General features: G+C 41.7%; 1 protein-coding gene across 1 annotated transcript; it reads left to right on the forward strand.

Moving 5' to 3' along the window:
- The first annotated feature begins 4,469 nt into the window (after nucleotides 1–4,469).
- Nucleotides 4,470–9,434, forward strand: LOC135414792 (myosin regulatory light chain 2, smooth muscle minor isoform-like). Its single transcript, XM_064656012.1, has 3 exons — nucleotides 4,470–4,653; nucleotides 4,813–4,974; nucleotides 8,651–9,434. The coding sequence occupies exons 1-3, from the start codon at nucleotides 4,470–4,472 to the stop codon at nucleotides 8,821–8,823; spliced, it is 519 nt and encodes a 172-aa protein (XP_064512082.1). The 3' UTR covers nucleotides 8,824–9,434.
- Nucleotides 9,435–15,332: the final 5,898 nt, after the last annotated feature.

Here is a 15,332-nt window from a genome sequence, read left to right on the forward strand (position 1 = left end):
GGGTAGCTTACTCCTCCATGAACTTAAAATAGCAGAGACCAGGAGAGGATTCTTGGAAGATATCATAGGCTACCATGACTCTTATTCTTCCCCAAATACCTGCAAACGGCCATTGCTGCCGCTCTCCCCTTAAGAACAGGCTAAAAGCACCCAGTATGTTCTCTCCTCCAAAAACAATGGGAAGCATGGTTTTTTTTAAAAAAAAATACGATTCAAAGTTTTGGGAAAAAAACCCCAAAACAATAAAACTCTCCAGTGACCTGGTAGGGAAGACCTCACAGCATCTATTATTTGCTGAAGGTATCCAAGGAACCAGTAGACACATCCTGGTGGTGCTCCACCTAGAACTGGAAGAAGGAGAAAGAGGCCACAGCTGCTGGGCTGCCCCATCCCCAGTCTCAAGACCAATTTTGACTAGCGGAGAAACCAGGGTCAGACTTGGGCAATCTCATTTAACCCCAGCTTCATGGTTCTCACCTTCTCAGGAGGCAGCAAGATCTGAACGTTGAGCAAAACTCTAGCCTGAGCAACCCTGACAGGCTTGCTCTGCTCCTCACTGCTGTGCATGGTCAAATGCAGGTGCTGGGGATGATCCTGGCATTTTTTCTGGCCTTGCAGCAAGCAAGCAGTACACAAGTAGACCAGTCTCCTGGCCCCCACCCATTCAGGGCTGTTGCCATCATGGAGCAAACAGTGTAGACACAGCCAAAGGATGGCTAAGACTTTGCTCCCTGTCTTCCACATCCAGAATCCACATCTCTTTCCAGCTGGGGCACACTATTTTAGGCAGACTTCTACTGTGAGCTAGTGCAGCCATTCCTGTAACATTAATTAGACTCATAAACATCATATGACACAGACTGATTCTGCTTCATTAAGCAAGCAAGTTAATCACAAATATTTGTACTGTCATCGTAACTCAGCAGAGGTGGGGAAGTAGAATCATGGAACTGTTAAGGTTGCAAAAGACTTCTAAGGTTATTGAGTTCAACTGTTAATGGAGAGAATTAAATGACAAGGCTTATTGTAAATTGCTTACTGTGTGTAATGGACTTAGAACTTTATGAAACAGATGATTTTGAATGTTTTTAGACAATATAAAGAAAAAAAGCCTAGGAAAACATTTCAACAGCACTAAAGTATTTGAGTATTTTAGATGGAAAGAATAGGAACATTTTATACATTTTGCTTAAGAGGACTTTTTCTAAAACAAGACTGACATAAATGAAAAAGAAGGTCGGAATAATGAAGGAAAAAGCAGCAGAAAGAAGAAAACTGAAGGAGTTAAGAGCTCAGTATTTTTTTCAGAATGTACAAATTTATTCCTACTCTGTACGTTTTATGTAGGAAATTATGTAGTACTGAAAAACAAACAAATTGGAATACACTCTGTGATGTGATAGTGCAAGCATTTTTCCCAGCCCACGAAACAAAGGCTGCACAGAACTGAAGCTCATCACGAGGTGGCCCTATTTTGTGGGACAGCCCCACCACCTACACAAGCATCCTTCCAACATACATAGCCTGGGAACTGCCTGCTCCCAGAGGCTCTCGCTGTGCCTGGCCTGCACACAGGGCAGTGGGAGGGCACACTCTCTCTGCAGAGCAGTTCTCTGTCCAGAGTGAAACATTTCTACTTTGCACTGTGTGGTGGCTGGATGAATCACTCAGCGGCAGTGCTGCCCAGTTCTACCTTGGGCTTCCCAAAACCTGCTCTCACTAGGATGTGCCTAGGCTGGCTTTTAAGAAGGGCTTGAAGGCATCTTAAAAAAACAGGCCTGCTGTCCCATCAGACAGGGAGCTGCCAGCACAGCACTCAGGGAGCACCACATTCACAAAAAAGACCTTTGCTTCTTTTCCCTTTTCTTTTTAAGATTTATGTCAATGAGTGAAAAAAAATATTCTCCAAACATTATAAGAGGCAAAACAAATCTTCACACCCCCCCTTTAAATTTCTTTATTGGTATCATGAATACCGGAATCAAGTAAAATTCAAATGTTTGCAAAAGCATTACTTAGACTCACATCACACAGAAAATGGTCTGCCTCTAGGTCATTCCACCATGATGCAACAAATTGGAGACAAAAGCTTTAAGACAGAGAGACACATAGACACACAATTTTGTCATTAAGAACTGATCTCATGCTGAGTGAGTAATATTACTGTACCTATTCTCACATCTCTGAAAGTTAAACACTGGGAACAACACACAGTGATAGGTTTCATATAACACCTTTTTAATAGCTTGGAAAACAATACAAGATAGAATAGCATGTTTGCAGTAGGGTTCAATTTAAAGTAACTGACGAAAGAACGTTAAATCAAGAGATCAAATAACTTTTTATAATTGAATTTCAACATACAATTCAGTTGTTCAACATTATCATAGAGTATTTTATTAACTCTATTACTATCTTGGTGTTTCTACAGCTTTCCTGCCCACTCTTACTCTGCATATAATTACCTTTAAACTACGTGTCGTGTCTAGTAAGCACAGAGGATTTTTTTACCCAGAACTTTTTTCATGAACGGGCTTCCAATTCAGCAAAGTTTAATATTAGTTCCTATTGCACTTTGAGGCAAATTTTAGAAGAGCAATATTAAAATTCAATGGGGAAGTATTATAAGATAATTAGACCACATTCTCAGACCTCACGAGGTAACTCTTCTGGTTTCAGAGGAGGGCAGAGGAAGAAAGTTGAGCTTTCTAGCAATTAAAACGTCTCCCTTCAAATTTGGGACTGCAGCTTCTAGATTACATATTAGATTACCCATTCATTTCAGTAGGTACACTGCCTAAAAGTAATCCATTTACATTTGTAAATATAATTGCTAATTTCAGCAAAAGCCTGTACATCTATTTTTATCTTTCACAGAATGATCAAGGTTGGAAGAGACCTTCAAGATCATCTAGTCCAACCATCAGCCTAGTTCCACCATAATTCCCAAGTGCCACATCCAGACACCTCTTGAACACTTCCAGAGACAATAACCCTACCACACTCACTGGGCAACTTATTTCAATGCCTAACCAATGTCTTTACCTCTTAAGAGTTATTGTTTACCAAGATACAGACTGTATACCAACAAAGCTGATAACATGTAGGGGGGGAGTTCAAGGAATGATGATACGGCAGTGCATCTTTCCCATCTGACTTTTTCAGGACCTCTTTGTGTACTAAACAACAGATTCTTGATGCCCAAATGATTTATGTGGGACTTCAATATGCAAAACGCGAACAAGTATTCCGTTCAGAAAAATTTCAAAAACGCAGAAGTGGGCTAAAACTGAACTGCTTCTGAAGCAATTTCAGACCCCATGCTCCTACACTAAAAAGAGCTTGTACTTCAATTTCTTTGACATCCTACATCAGTAAACGAAGACCAGAAAAATAAGCATCATCCTTTGCAATGTTTTCGTGAAAAAAAGCTATGCAAAAATAAATCCTCCAACGAGTCTTACAATGTGTGGCTGCATGAGGGGCTAAGCCTTGCTCATGGGGGAGTACTCACTTGGAAGACTGAGAGATACAAAGTAGAATTTTTCTGATCCCTCAAGCGAAACACGAGGAGGACTAAAGGTAAGGATAACCCCTCACACCTGTTAATCCGGGCAGTACGTTACCGAAAGATCAGGACGCTTCGTTCACCCCACCGCTATGGCACCACGCGAACTTGGGAACGCTGCGGGCGCCGGCACGGGCTTCAGGAGCACGGACCGAAGCTCCACCTTCAGCGTGAAGAGTTTTTATGTATATAAAAGAACAACCACACGGGAAGCACTCGCTGACTCGCAGAAGCCCTCCCGAGCCACCTCTCCGCGGACAGCAGGGCTCCCTCCATCCCTTTCCCCGCCGCCCGGCACCTGCAGGCGGCGCACGGGACGGCACCGGCGGCGGCGGCGACTTCCCCCGGGATGCGCCAACGCTACAGAAGCGGGGGGCGGATGGAAGTGGTTGCGGAGACGTGCTGGGCCGGCCGCCGCCGAGGAGGAGGCAGGATGGGCTGCGATCCATAAGGGAATACCTTCGCTGCCGCTTCGCTGCCCCCCCCGCCGCTTCTCCCGCCGGCCGTCCCCACCCGCCGCTCGGGAGCACGATGGTTTCTCCAGGAAGAACCGGAGCATCCGCCGCCGCCGGTGCCGCTTCCTCCCTTCCGCGTCTGTCCCGTAGCGGGTCCCCACAGCGACCACTGGGGTGAGGGTCCTTTGAAGGCAAAAATTTAAGTCCAGCCTACGTCTTCTAATCGTGACTTTCTTTTTGTTTAGGAGTCTGTCTTTCATTTAGTCATACTTTCTGTTTCTCTTTTTCCCTTCTTGATTAGGGAAATATGTTCTGATGAGAGGAAATGGAAGTGTGTTAGAGGTGCACTTTATCATTAAACCTTAGTACATTTTTTTTTTAAGTCCTAACTCTGATCTTATTGCATTTACTGTATTTCCTTCTCTCCCTAGTGAACAACATCCAACATGTCCAGCAAAAAGGCGAAGACGAAGACCACCAAGAAGCGCCCTCAGCGCGCCACTTCCAATGTATTTGCGATGTTTGATCAGTCGCAGATTCAGGAATTCAAGGAGGCCTTCAACATGATCGACCAGAACAGGGATGGCTTCATCGACAAAGAGGACTTGCACGATATGCTCGCCTCCCTTGGTAATGTCCCTTTGCTGTTCATGCTTGCCAAACCAATTTGTGCTGTTTAAGGGAAATTCCTGAGTTTAGGATATGAGAGGTGTCTCAGTTTGTATTGCATGATTGACATTACTCTTTTAGTTTGAAAACTAAACCAAATATGAATCCCTTTATTTGTAGGAAAGAATCCAACAGATGAATACCTAGATGCCATGATGAATGAGGCTCCAGGCCCCATAAACTTCACGATGTTCCTGACCATGTTTGGTGAGAAGTTAAATGGCACCGACCCGGAAGATGTAATCAGGAATGCTTTTGCTTGCTTTGATGAAGAAGCAACAGGTATGTGGGTAAAACTCAGCTGCTTGGCAGGGGTTGGTTTGGGGTTTTTTATGTTGTTTATTTAGGTTTCTAAATAGTATGCTGATTTTTGCACCTTTATAAATGAAGTAGTCCTAGATGGCATATTCTATCAAGTAATGAGAATTTGGCTTATTACTGAGTGAGAGTAAAAGCTTTCTGGCTGTTCTGTGTCAGTTCTATGGACTAGTAGTAATGTTCTTCTGTGAGGCTTTGAAGAAGAGTGTTTTAACTGGGGAGTGTGTATGTTCCTCAAAGTGCAAAACAAGATGTATTTGCTATAAGATGAGGAATTCAAATTGGTAATATGTGATTTTCTATGTCATTGAAAAGGTAACAGTGTGAAGTCTGTCATACCTCTGCAGTAGGTCTGAGATGCATCTGAATTCTTCAGTGTTTAATATTTCAAGACAGGCTGTCCAGACTTCTTAAACTCTTTTGAACCCTTGTCTTGCTGAGTGTAATTTATGGCTCTGATAACAAATGTTATGTGCAGTGCCCTCACCCGCAGTTGTTTGTTTTCAGCTTGCAGGAAGGGCTGTAACTTTAGTGGTCTAAAGATAAAAACTGGGTGGGGTCTAGAAGGTAGAAATGACAGATGGGACTGACTTGCTTAGCAAAATGAGGGGAAAAAGGAAAACACAGAGCTCAGTTTTACTATGTCAGACTTTCAAGGTTGTGTCTGTAATCTTGAGGTTAGAGTTTATGCTTTTATTTATTTATTCGTGGAGGCTGAGATTCCTGAGAAGTGTATAGTAACTGGGGATGAATCCTTGGGCAATTGTGTGGAATTACAGAGTATCAGCGCTTTGATATATTGTGAACTTGTCTTAGGAGTACGTTGAAATTATGTAGCCTCTGTACTAGAGATGTCACTACACCTATAACTTTCCTCACAACTGTCCATCACAATATTTTAAGTTAGCCTGTAGATATAGGCTCTGAACCTTTCAAAGGATATTATTCTGTTTCAAACAGCTATTTTCAGTCTGTGTATTTTAGCACCTTTTGCCTTTTCAAAGAGCATCCCCTTCCTGCTGAGGTGTAGGTAAACAGGCTTTCTGTTGGTAAGGCCTTTTCAAATGTTAATCGACTTCCTCCCTCTCAAGGGAAATCTCTTTACCATCTCCTAGAGAAGGAAGTTCTGTTAGTAGGTTAATTATTTTCTCTCCACAGGTAGTCTGACTCACTGTGCTACAGCGGGTTTTTTTGTGTGCACCAAAACAAGAGCCTATGCATAATGATATAAAGAAAATGGTTGTGCTACCAGTTCTTTTGAACAGGAACTTTCTATGTCTATGTAAACAATAAGTTACTAGTTCGGGCACCCATGTACTGATAAGATTGATTTTATTATCTTTCAACTCTATGTGGTAAATGTTTTAGTCTAGTCCTATGATGATTTGAGGATAATGGTTCCACAGTCTGTTTTATGTCTTATGCCATCCTCAAATTTTAACCAGGAAACATGTGAGATAGTTATTCTGTTTTATTGATTTTTGTTATTCTGTTTTTATTGATTTTTTTTATAATAGTTAAAATGCATTCTTCAAAATAATGTGTGATGTATTTATAGAACCCATGTTATGTTTACCCTTTATTCATTTTATTCTCAGATTGGCTTCTGATCAGTTTGTTCCTTTTAAAAATGTACAAAAGCCTTTTCAGCTATATCAACCTTTTTTCTTTTACTTTTTTTTTTCTTCATTTCATGGTGTCCAGATGTGTGTTTGTTATGGGCCTGATTTTCTAGCTCAACGTCAGTGTACGTCTTTTGAAAGAGAGTAATACAAATCAGATTCTACTGATGAGGATAAGGTAGTTGTACTTGTCGCGTTTTACTTATGTTTCCTACAGTGCCAATCTAGTTGGGTATGTTGCTTCAGCATTACTATTGTGTGTAGTACTATGGAATTGGTATAAAATTTGTATCAGTCTGCATTTGGAATGGTTTTTGTCTGCTCTTTGATCCTGCATTGTCATCTGTTTTGTGCTGCCTGCAACAGGCTGAAACTGAAGTTTTGCTTCATTTATTTGTTACTCCCCATCTACACTGAAGCTGTGTGGGATAGAGAGAGTGGGAGTCCCATTTGCTTTACAATTTGTTGCTGCTAAAACTTTTAATGTATTCCTAGTCTGGCAGCCCAGTTCAGTGTTTAAACACCTAGCTATTCAGACAGGAGCAATTAAGTCCTTGAGGCAGCACCAAAGGCCTTGCATTCTTTGAATACTAATCCTTATGTCATCTCTCATCACCACTTGGTCTCTGTAGGATTGCTGAAACAGTCTAATCTGTTTAGCTGCTTTTTCCTCTTCTTTACACAAAGAACTCCAATATTTGACCTGATTAAGATGGGCCCAGCTAACCGAACATTCTCCCTGTTTTTGAAGTAGGAGATAGCTGCTGGCCTTCTTGATTTGGAGTCAGTATCCAAAGGCTGGTCTACACTGGAATATGATACTGTTTTCATTAGCATATGCAGAAACATGTTTTTGTTTCCCTTCCCTGCAGCGCCACCGTGCTAATTTGTCATGCTCATTCCCTGTTTGGTTTTGTCTCTCTAATGAACTCTTGTTTGCTTAAGTTATTCATCTCTCTTTCCAAAGCAGAACTTTTTTATCACGTTCTGATTGAATATACATCAGTTGATGTGGATGTCTACATATGATTTCCAGCTGATCCACAGAGTTTACTAGTCTTCTTTTTGGAACATACTTCTACCTCCTCTGTTCTGTTATTGATATTTCTCCAACTACAGTTCAATAACCAATTTCTTTCTCAAATGAAGCAACCATTGTGCTTGTAAAGACTTGGCTGGTCTTATTTCAGCATTTAGCAGTTTTTGCATTCTACCATCTACAGTTTGTTATGCGCATTCCTTTTTTCATCTCTAAATTTTCCTGGAATTACTTGGCAACTGCTGGTTCTGCCCACCTCTTGAAATGGAATTAGCAGAAGATACCTAGAAACTGCTCATTTTTATATCTTCATAAATTTCCTCAAAAATCGTATGCTAATATTTTAGCATAAAGTAAATAATATCTCCTACCTTTTTTTTATTTTACTGGGTTCTCCACCTTTACCTCTCCACAGTAAACATACTTCCTTCCTCCTGAGCTAACTTGCTCAGTCCTGTCTGAAAGTCTTTTCTGTTATAAACTCCCTGGATGCTTGCCAGGATTTCACTGTATCCACGTAAACTGCCTCCAGCAACGCTGTTGTGCATCAGCAAAGAGCCAAATGGTGGTTATTTACTCCCAGGAGGAAACTAGTTTATAGAGGATGTGCAAATATATCTAATTAAGTCAAGAAAAATATAATTCATTTAAGAGAACTGCTTGTGTAATGAAGACTAGCAGTGACAGGAACTTGTTTTTCCACTTTGAGCCGTTGAAGATCAGGAAATGGAAATAGGTGTTATTATATTACAGCAGGTCGGGCCTTGTTTTCAAAAATCTGTATGAAATGCATTAAACTTCCCTCCCTTTTCCTTTGCAGTCAAGGAATTTCTTTAGAATGCAATTAAGAAAATATTTTGTGCTCTCGGTGCAAATGCTTATGCTGTGTTAGTTAACTGCATGTCTGTCCTGCTGCTTTTGGAGACCCAGCTAAGAAACCCGGCTTCCCTTTTGTGTCTCTCTGTATGTCTCATTCCAGGGTTCATCCAGGAAGACTACCTGCGGGAGCTGCTGACGACAATGGGAGACAGGTTCACGGATGAAGAGGTGGACGAGCTGTACAGAGAGGCACCCATCGACAAAAAGGGGAATTTCAACTACATCGAGTTCACACGCATCCTGAAACATGGAGCAAAAGACAAGGATGACTGAGCAAATCCATGTGTACCTGCAGATAGCTGCATTTTTTTTTCCCCATTAATTTTATTTCTCAGGATCAGTTTTTTTCTTTTTTTTTTTTCTTGTTGGGACCTTTTGCATACATTTTTAGCATTCCAGCTTTTTCATCTCTGGCTCAGGCACACCTGCACCTTTGTAGTAAGACTGAAAATGGGCAGAGAGAGAGGATGGCTTACAGTGATAGAGGTTGAGGGACAAAGATCAGGGAGTGTGGAGGCCCAGGTAAAATGTCAGTGCTACTCATCCTAGCTGGATTAATTTTACATTTTTAATGGTAACTTTTCAAATAAACCACTGCTCTATTAAGTACATAGTTAAAATTTTCATGCTAGAAGTGGACTCTTTATCTAATGATATGTGTAAATACTTTTGCAACTGTATGCAGTCGTGTTGTTACCTATTTTTGCCTTAAAAATTATGCATAAGTCACTTAAGCATACTGATGTTTGTACTTCAGTGACTGAGTACTTTGCCTGCTACTGTGAGCACACACAATGAAGAAGAAATTCCCATCCTTCAAATTTTAGTGTATTGTAGATTAATCATTCTGTCCAAGACATGCACATTAAACACTTTAAATCTTATTATGCAATTCAGTGTCTATTTTATCACCTCACTGCCTCCATTTCTCGACACTGAGTACTATATTAATGCCACTCTTAAAAAACTTATAACAAAAATCCTAGTGTTTTCTTTAAAGCAAGATGTCATATGTGGGTGGAGTTGCTTGAGTGATGCTTCTTACCAGATCTGGGGGGCTGCCAATATTGCATTAATTACATTTCATTGCAACCATTTATTATTTTCTTTCTTTTATCTTCCTATCTTTAAGAGTGCTGAGAGTGGTGCTTTGGGTGTGTGAGATGGAGGCATTCCTTTTTGTTCCATTTCTCATAATCGTATCCTCTAGTTCTTGTGGTACGGATCCTAAAGCAGATTTGCTACAGTATTCTGAAGCAACTTTGCTGTAATCTGAATGCTTGTGGTTCTGAGTTTTTTTGGTTTTGAGAGAAAGGGTGATCAGAGCCTCTTCTAACACTTTTAGGAATTACGCTGTTAATCCCTTCAGAGTTTACATTACAAAATTGAGACATTTGGCTGAGAGGTTTTGCTGTTTCTTGGTAAGCTGCTATTGTGAACTTAACTTTTAATAAATGTCATTAGAGTACAGTGATTAAAGCTCTGAACTTCCTACTCTACCTCAATCCCAGGGAGATTTGCAAAGGAGTGGGAGCTGTGCACAAAAAGATGATCTGGTGCTGATGACAGTAGGCCTGTAAGAAGAGTATGGAAGTCGCTGAAAACCAGAGAGGAGGAAAAGGTTCAAAACGGATTTAGAAGATGACCTCGAAATGCTTCATAAATGTTTTCCCTCAGTTGCTGCTTTTTTACCGAAAAAAATATCTACGTTTAGTGAGGGCAGAAATTAAAAACTCGAACAAGAACTGTTGCAAACTATGAGTGAAACCACCTTTGATGCGGCTGAAGGAGGCGAAGTCGTCCCGCCACCGCCTGGGGCCAGCCCCCCACCGGCATGTCCGCAGGGCCTCCGGGCTCTTCCCAAGTGGAGCGGGAGGGAGCTTGAGGCCATCCCTGGAGCCATCAGCAGGTGGCAGCACAGCTCCTGGCACTAACGCCGCTAGAGGGAGAGCGGCTCTCAACGCAAACTTTTGCTGATTTGTTTGTTTGTTTGGGGTTTTTTAAGTCCCGAAGAGCCTCGTTTGGCGTAGCGAACGCAGGGGAAAATATGCTCCGTTCCCACAGAAGCCCCCTCGCTCCTGCCTCAACATGGGATAATGCTGTCAGGATTTTTCACACTGCAGCTTTTGCACACGGCGAATTTTTGGCTCTTTAATCAATTTCGTTTGTTGCAGAAAAGAGTAAAACGAGGCCTCTGCAAGCCGTTGTTACACGCCTACATGTACAAACACACATGTGGCATATGTTTGGAAAAGATTGGGTTTCAAAAGGACTTATGCCCTTCCTTGTAACTCAAACCAGAGACGCTGCTTGTGCATTTCATTCCTCGGTATCCCAGCCAGCGCTCTTCTTGTTTTGTTAAGATTAGCTTTGAAAAAACTACCCTAAATTCAAATTTATATGTTTGCAAAACTTTGTTTACAAATGAAAGCCTAAAACCTGCGATATAAGCTAAACTGCTGAGTGAGGCAGCTGGTGTTTACCTACAGCAATAAATGCCAATTGTTAAACCCCAGTGCTTGCTTATGGGCGAGAGCTGTGTTGCTGTATAGCAACGCCTATGTGGCACTTGTCTTGTAATGATAAACTATAGTTCACTAATGCTATTGTTCTTAGCCTTGCCTTTGGGAGAATCTTTGTTTTACTCTCAAGTTTAGTGGCATTTAATGCTCCATAAAAACATGTCAGAGAGAATGATAAAAATGGAGTTTTGGTGGGTAATTCAGAGGCCTGGGATTTCTCTTGTGAAGAAATTTTAAACCTCTGCTCAGCTCTGATGCAGAGGGTGCCTTAGAGTCTGTGTCTGTCTGGAACCAGAAACACTGGTTTTGTAGACTAATTGCAGTTCTTAGTCCTGGCAAAATCAGTCTCAGTAAGAGCCACACAGAATTTTCCAGTGTTCTCACTGAAGTGGATCAGCAGAATTTGAAGGCATTTGTCGTGGGATGTCTTTCTCCTTTTATTTTTATTATTAATTCAGTTGTTTTGTAGCTAGGTCACTTCAGTGGAGGGTGAGAACAATGTGGCCTTGAATCCCCTGAGCTAGAAGGGAGAATTAATAGTAGGTCTGCAACATTCAGGCTGAATGTTAAACCACTGAACAATTGAATAAGGGAGGGTGGAACCATCACAGGCAGCTGTGTTTCTTACTGTGCCTTTGGTTTTTTTTCTGTTTTTTTTTTCTTTTTGGCAAATGAAGGAGCTTAGGCAGTGATTCCAGCAGAAGGAATAAAAGAGATCAATTCTACCTGAAGACTCTTTCCTGCTCTTCAAGGTGAAGCTCCCAAAAGCTATGACTCACATATGGGGTTGGGATGCTTGTTTCCTGTGGTTGCAGAGGCAACAGAGCTGAACCCTCAATGAGTTTTAGCTTATAAACCGTTTCCTCTCCAGGACTGCTCGTGAGAAGCAGTGCCTCACCAGGGAACTGTCTCACACATCCTGTATCTGGCTTAACACTCCCCACGCAAACTCCCGTCAGTGTAGGTAATAACTTGTAAAGGTTCTCACCGCCTTTACACTGATTGAATGTCGTGTGCTGTAAGCTGCTGTGGCTCAGCACCTGATTATCCTTCAGCAACTCAGCTATCTCTGTACCAGGGCAGTCATTTTCTGAGCTGTGCTGTCCCTACTTGTGAATTACACCCCCTAACTCCGGTAGAAAGGGCAGTGGTGACTCTTTACTTCCTCTTCAGTATTTCTTGTTGATGAGATTCAGCAGATCCTTACTCAATATGCTTGTTTTAATAGTTACTAATTTTAGAGCCTAACTCCCCCGGATGGGGAGAGAGCAGCATCTGTCAGTCTGGCAGGCACGCCTCACTGCGAATAGTACCAATGATGTCAAGCATTCTTCCCTGCCATCTAGATACCAAGTAGCAGATATTTAATACAGCAACATCCAAATGTCAAATAGAACGGTGCTTGGTCTAAAAACTGCGGGAGTCTGAAGAGAATTCCTGTCACCAGGGTGGTAGTGTCTAAATCCTAGGCACTTGGTCTGACCTTTGCAGACGGTTTCCTAGCGGCAGGCATGGCTCATACTGCGATTCAAATAACCTTAGCTAACTGCTGACTCATCTGTAGTTCCACTCGGCGCGTCCCACTGCTTAAGTATAAAAATTGTCTCAGTAGCACTCATTAGCTGTGAAAGGCAAATCTAACTAGAGTTCCTATGTAATCATCATGAGATCAGAAGTGTCATGCAAACTGAGTATTTAAAAATATAAAAAAGCGTTCACACGACTTCAATAGGGATGCATACCAGTCCCAGCAGGCTTCTTTCAGTGAGTAGGTAAGACTTGCAAATTCAAGACTTGCAGCTGGAAACTTCCTTTTCAAATAACTGCAGGTCACTGTGACATTGGAAATGGTTGCAAAAAGCTACAGTGAGACCACAATCATGGCACGCTGCACCACCCCTCCTCCCCCCCCCTCCCCGCCTCCCCCAGCCCATACACAAGATTTCCTGGGAAATCTACTCAGCTTCATGCCCCACAGCCCTAGCAAGCTTCAAAGCTACGGGGCTGGAGTTAGTTAAAAGGAGAGTTGACAAGTTTTATGTTAGCAAGATAAGCTCCTGAAGTTTGTGATACATTTTTGGAAGAGAATTAAATGAAACAAAATTATTTGTAGCTAGTGCTTGCCTGTTTCGTTCTTTTACTGATTCGGGGGATAAGGTATTGTATCTTTATTAGAAACTGAGATATATGTTGTGCAAAACACAAGTTATAACACTATTATTGCTATCCTGTTAGCAAAGACAGGAATTTGGTCATGAATCTAAACCCTTCTACTTTGCCTGCCCTCCTTATCTGCTAATTAAAAACATATTAATAAAAAGGTAGCAATGTAATTTTCAATTGTCAGAAGACAACATTTCTTTCAGACTTTGACTTTTTTTGTACTTAATTGAACATGAGCTTATAACAACTAACAATAAGTGGTTTCTCCACTCTAACAAGTCTAGGTAGGCAAACTGTTGTTTATTGGTGCTTTTTAGTACATTCACCTATTCCACAGCCTCTGCCCAGGTGAGACAGAGAACAGCAACACTGTTACAACTGTATTTGGGGATGCCCTACTAATTGCAGACCTAAGAGGAAGGAGGAGTCATCAAACTTGTACAAAAGGATGAGTAAAGAATACACTGCAAAAATGCAGAACTCTGACTCACTCGCTGGAAGATGACTAGGGACTACCTGAACCCCCAAAGAGGAGGATAAACTGGTGCCATGAAGTGCAAGTTATAACTATGCAATAAGCAGAAACCCCACCTGATAACAGCTAATTCTGAATTTGGAAGCAAGTTGCAATGTGGATGAGACAGCAATCAGAAGACAGTGATGAGGCTTGTAGGAAGTACTTGGCTTTACTCTGTTCCTGTTGCAAAGCATGCAGCCTGCTGCCCCTGAAATTTTCTGCCCCAAGCTCTGGACACAGATTTTGGGTGGCTGAGTAGCCATCTAAATTAATGAGGATTAAAACACCAGAAAGATAAGATAGGGGCTGAGGCACTCAAGTATTTCCTGATGCAGCTGAGCAGAGATACGACTCCCTAGTTGAGATACCAGTAGTCAGCCTTCTCCAGAGGCTGGACACCGATGCCTGGTCAACAATTTATGTAGCCCCATACTTTGGCAGCCAACAGCAGCTTTTTCAGGGTTCTGTTTCCTATCTTATGTTTGACTCTGTCTCCTCTCTTCCCAGCCTTAATGCAAGCACTTGAATGCCTTCCATGTGTCAGGGGCCTGCATCTACCCCTTCTGTTACAAGCCTTACATACACATGATGGAGGGTTAAGACCTTCAACAAAGAAAGGCATTCCCTTCCCTATTTTGTGTACCACACCTTGGGCCTCACTTTGAGATAAGATCCAAAGCAACTAATAAGTTGTAAGGCAGGCTTTGCAAATTTTGATGAGCAAAAATTCAAGCACCTCCAGGATTAAAGAGTATTTCAGTGGCAGCTTTGAAAATGCTGTGCCTCAGACATTTCAGGTTCTTGGGTGAAAGTGCAGATCAGATTCTTGTGCACACCTCTGGATGCAGAACACGTGACAAAACTGTCATCTGAGGGCAGTGGGTGAGTGTGCTAGGAGAACAGGAGACTCTTTGGCTGATGCTCTTATTAGTGATGCCTGGAAGATCTTAGCCTATGCCAGATTTTCAGGGCTGGTAATTATGCCTGTTCCACTGCTGATTTTAAGAATTGCTAAGAAAGAGCAAGTATCAAACAAAGGGGTTCTGGCTGCTTATTTTCACATGGCTTTCCCCACTTGAAGGGTGCTTTACACCTGTGTGATTGACTGGATTATTCTTACCCAGGAGAGATTTAGTGCTCACACACACCCTTGGCAGGAATGTTTTTGTTACCTACTGGTGTTTTTTTAAGTGACTATAAAGGCAAGGAAAGCATTTGGGAGATGCTGTTACTATGAATGGGTTAGGGTGTGTTTATTTTAGTTATTTCTTCTCCCTCCAATCCCTCCATGCCTTCTTTAAGCCTATTCACAGACTATGCTTCTACAGGCAAATTGTACTGAATTCACTGAGGCTCACCTAAAAAGGCCATTTCAGCAACATTATACAAGTTTCCAATATTTACTTTCACATACCAATACATAATTCTGGCTCATTCCTTGATTCCACTTTTCTTAGCTTTGGGGTGTGGGATGAGTTCTTTTTTTTTTGAGGTACAGTTTGCTTGAGTTTCAACCTCTAATCACTATTACAGTAATGACTAACCTATACAGTTTGCCCCATTTTCTCTCTGTGGCATTT

The sequence above is a fragment of the Pseudopipra pipra genome, chromosome 1 (genome assembly GCF_036250125.1).
Source record: "Pseudopipra pipra isolate bDixPip1 chromosome 1, bDixPip1.hap1, whole genome shotgun sequence".
Lineage (NCBI taxonomy): Eukaryota > Metazoa > Chordata > Aves > Passeriformes > Pipridae > Pseudopipra > Pseudopipra pipra.

What these genes read in the sequence shown, in the direction of transcription:
- LOC135414792 (XM_064656012.1), top strand. Translation starts at nt 4,470, where the DNA reads ATGTCCAGCAAAAAGGCGAAGACGAAGACCACCAAGAAGCGCCCTCAG. An exon ending in CGATATGCTCGCCTCCCTTG is followed by an intron (nt 4,654 to 4,812) that starts GTAATGTCCCTT and finishes CTTTATTTGTAG; the next exon opens with GAAAGAATCCAACAGATGAA. An exon ending in CTTTGATGAAGAAGCAACAG is followed by an intron (nt 4,975 to 8,650) that starts GTATGTGGGTAA and finishes GTCTCATTCCAG; the next exon opens with GGTTCATCCAGGAAGACTAC.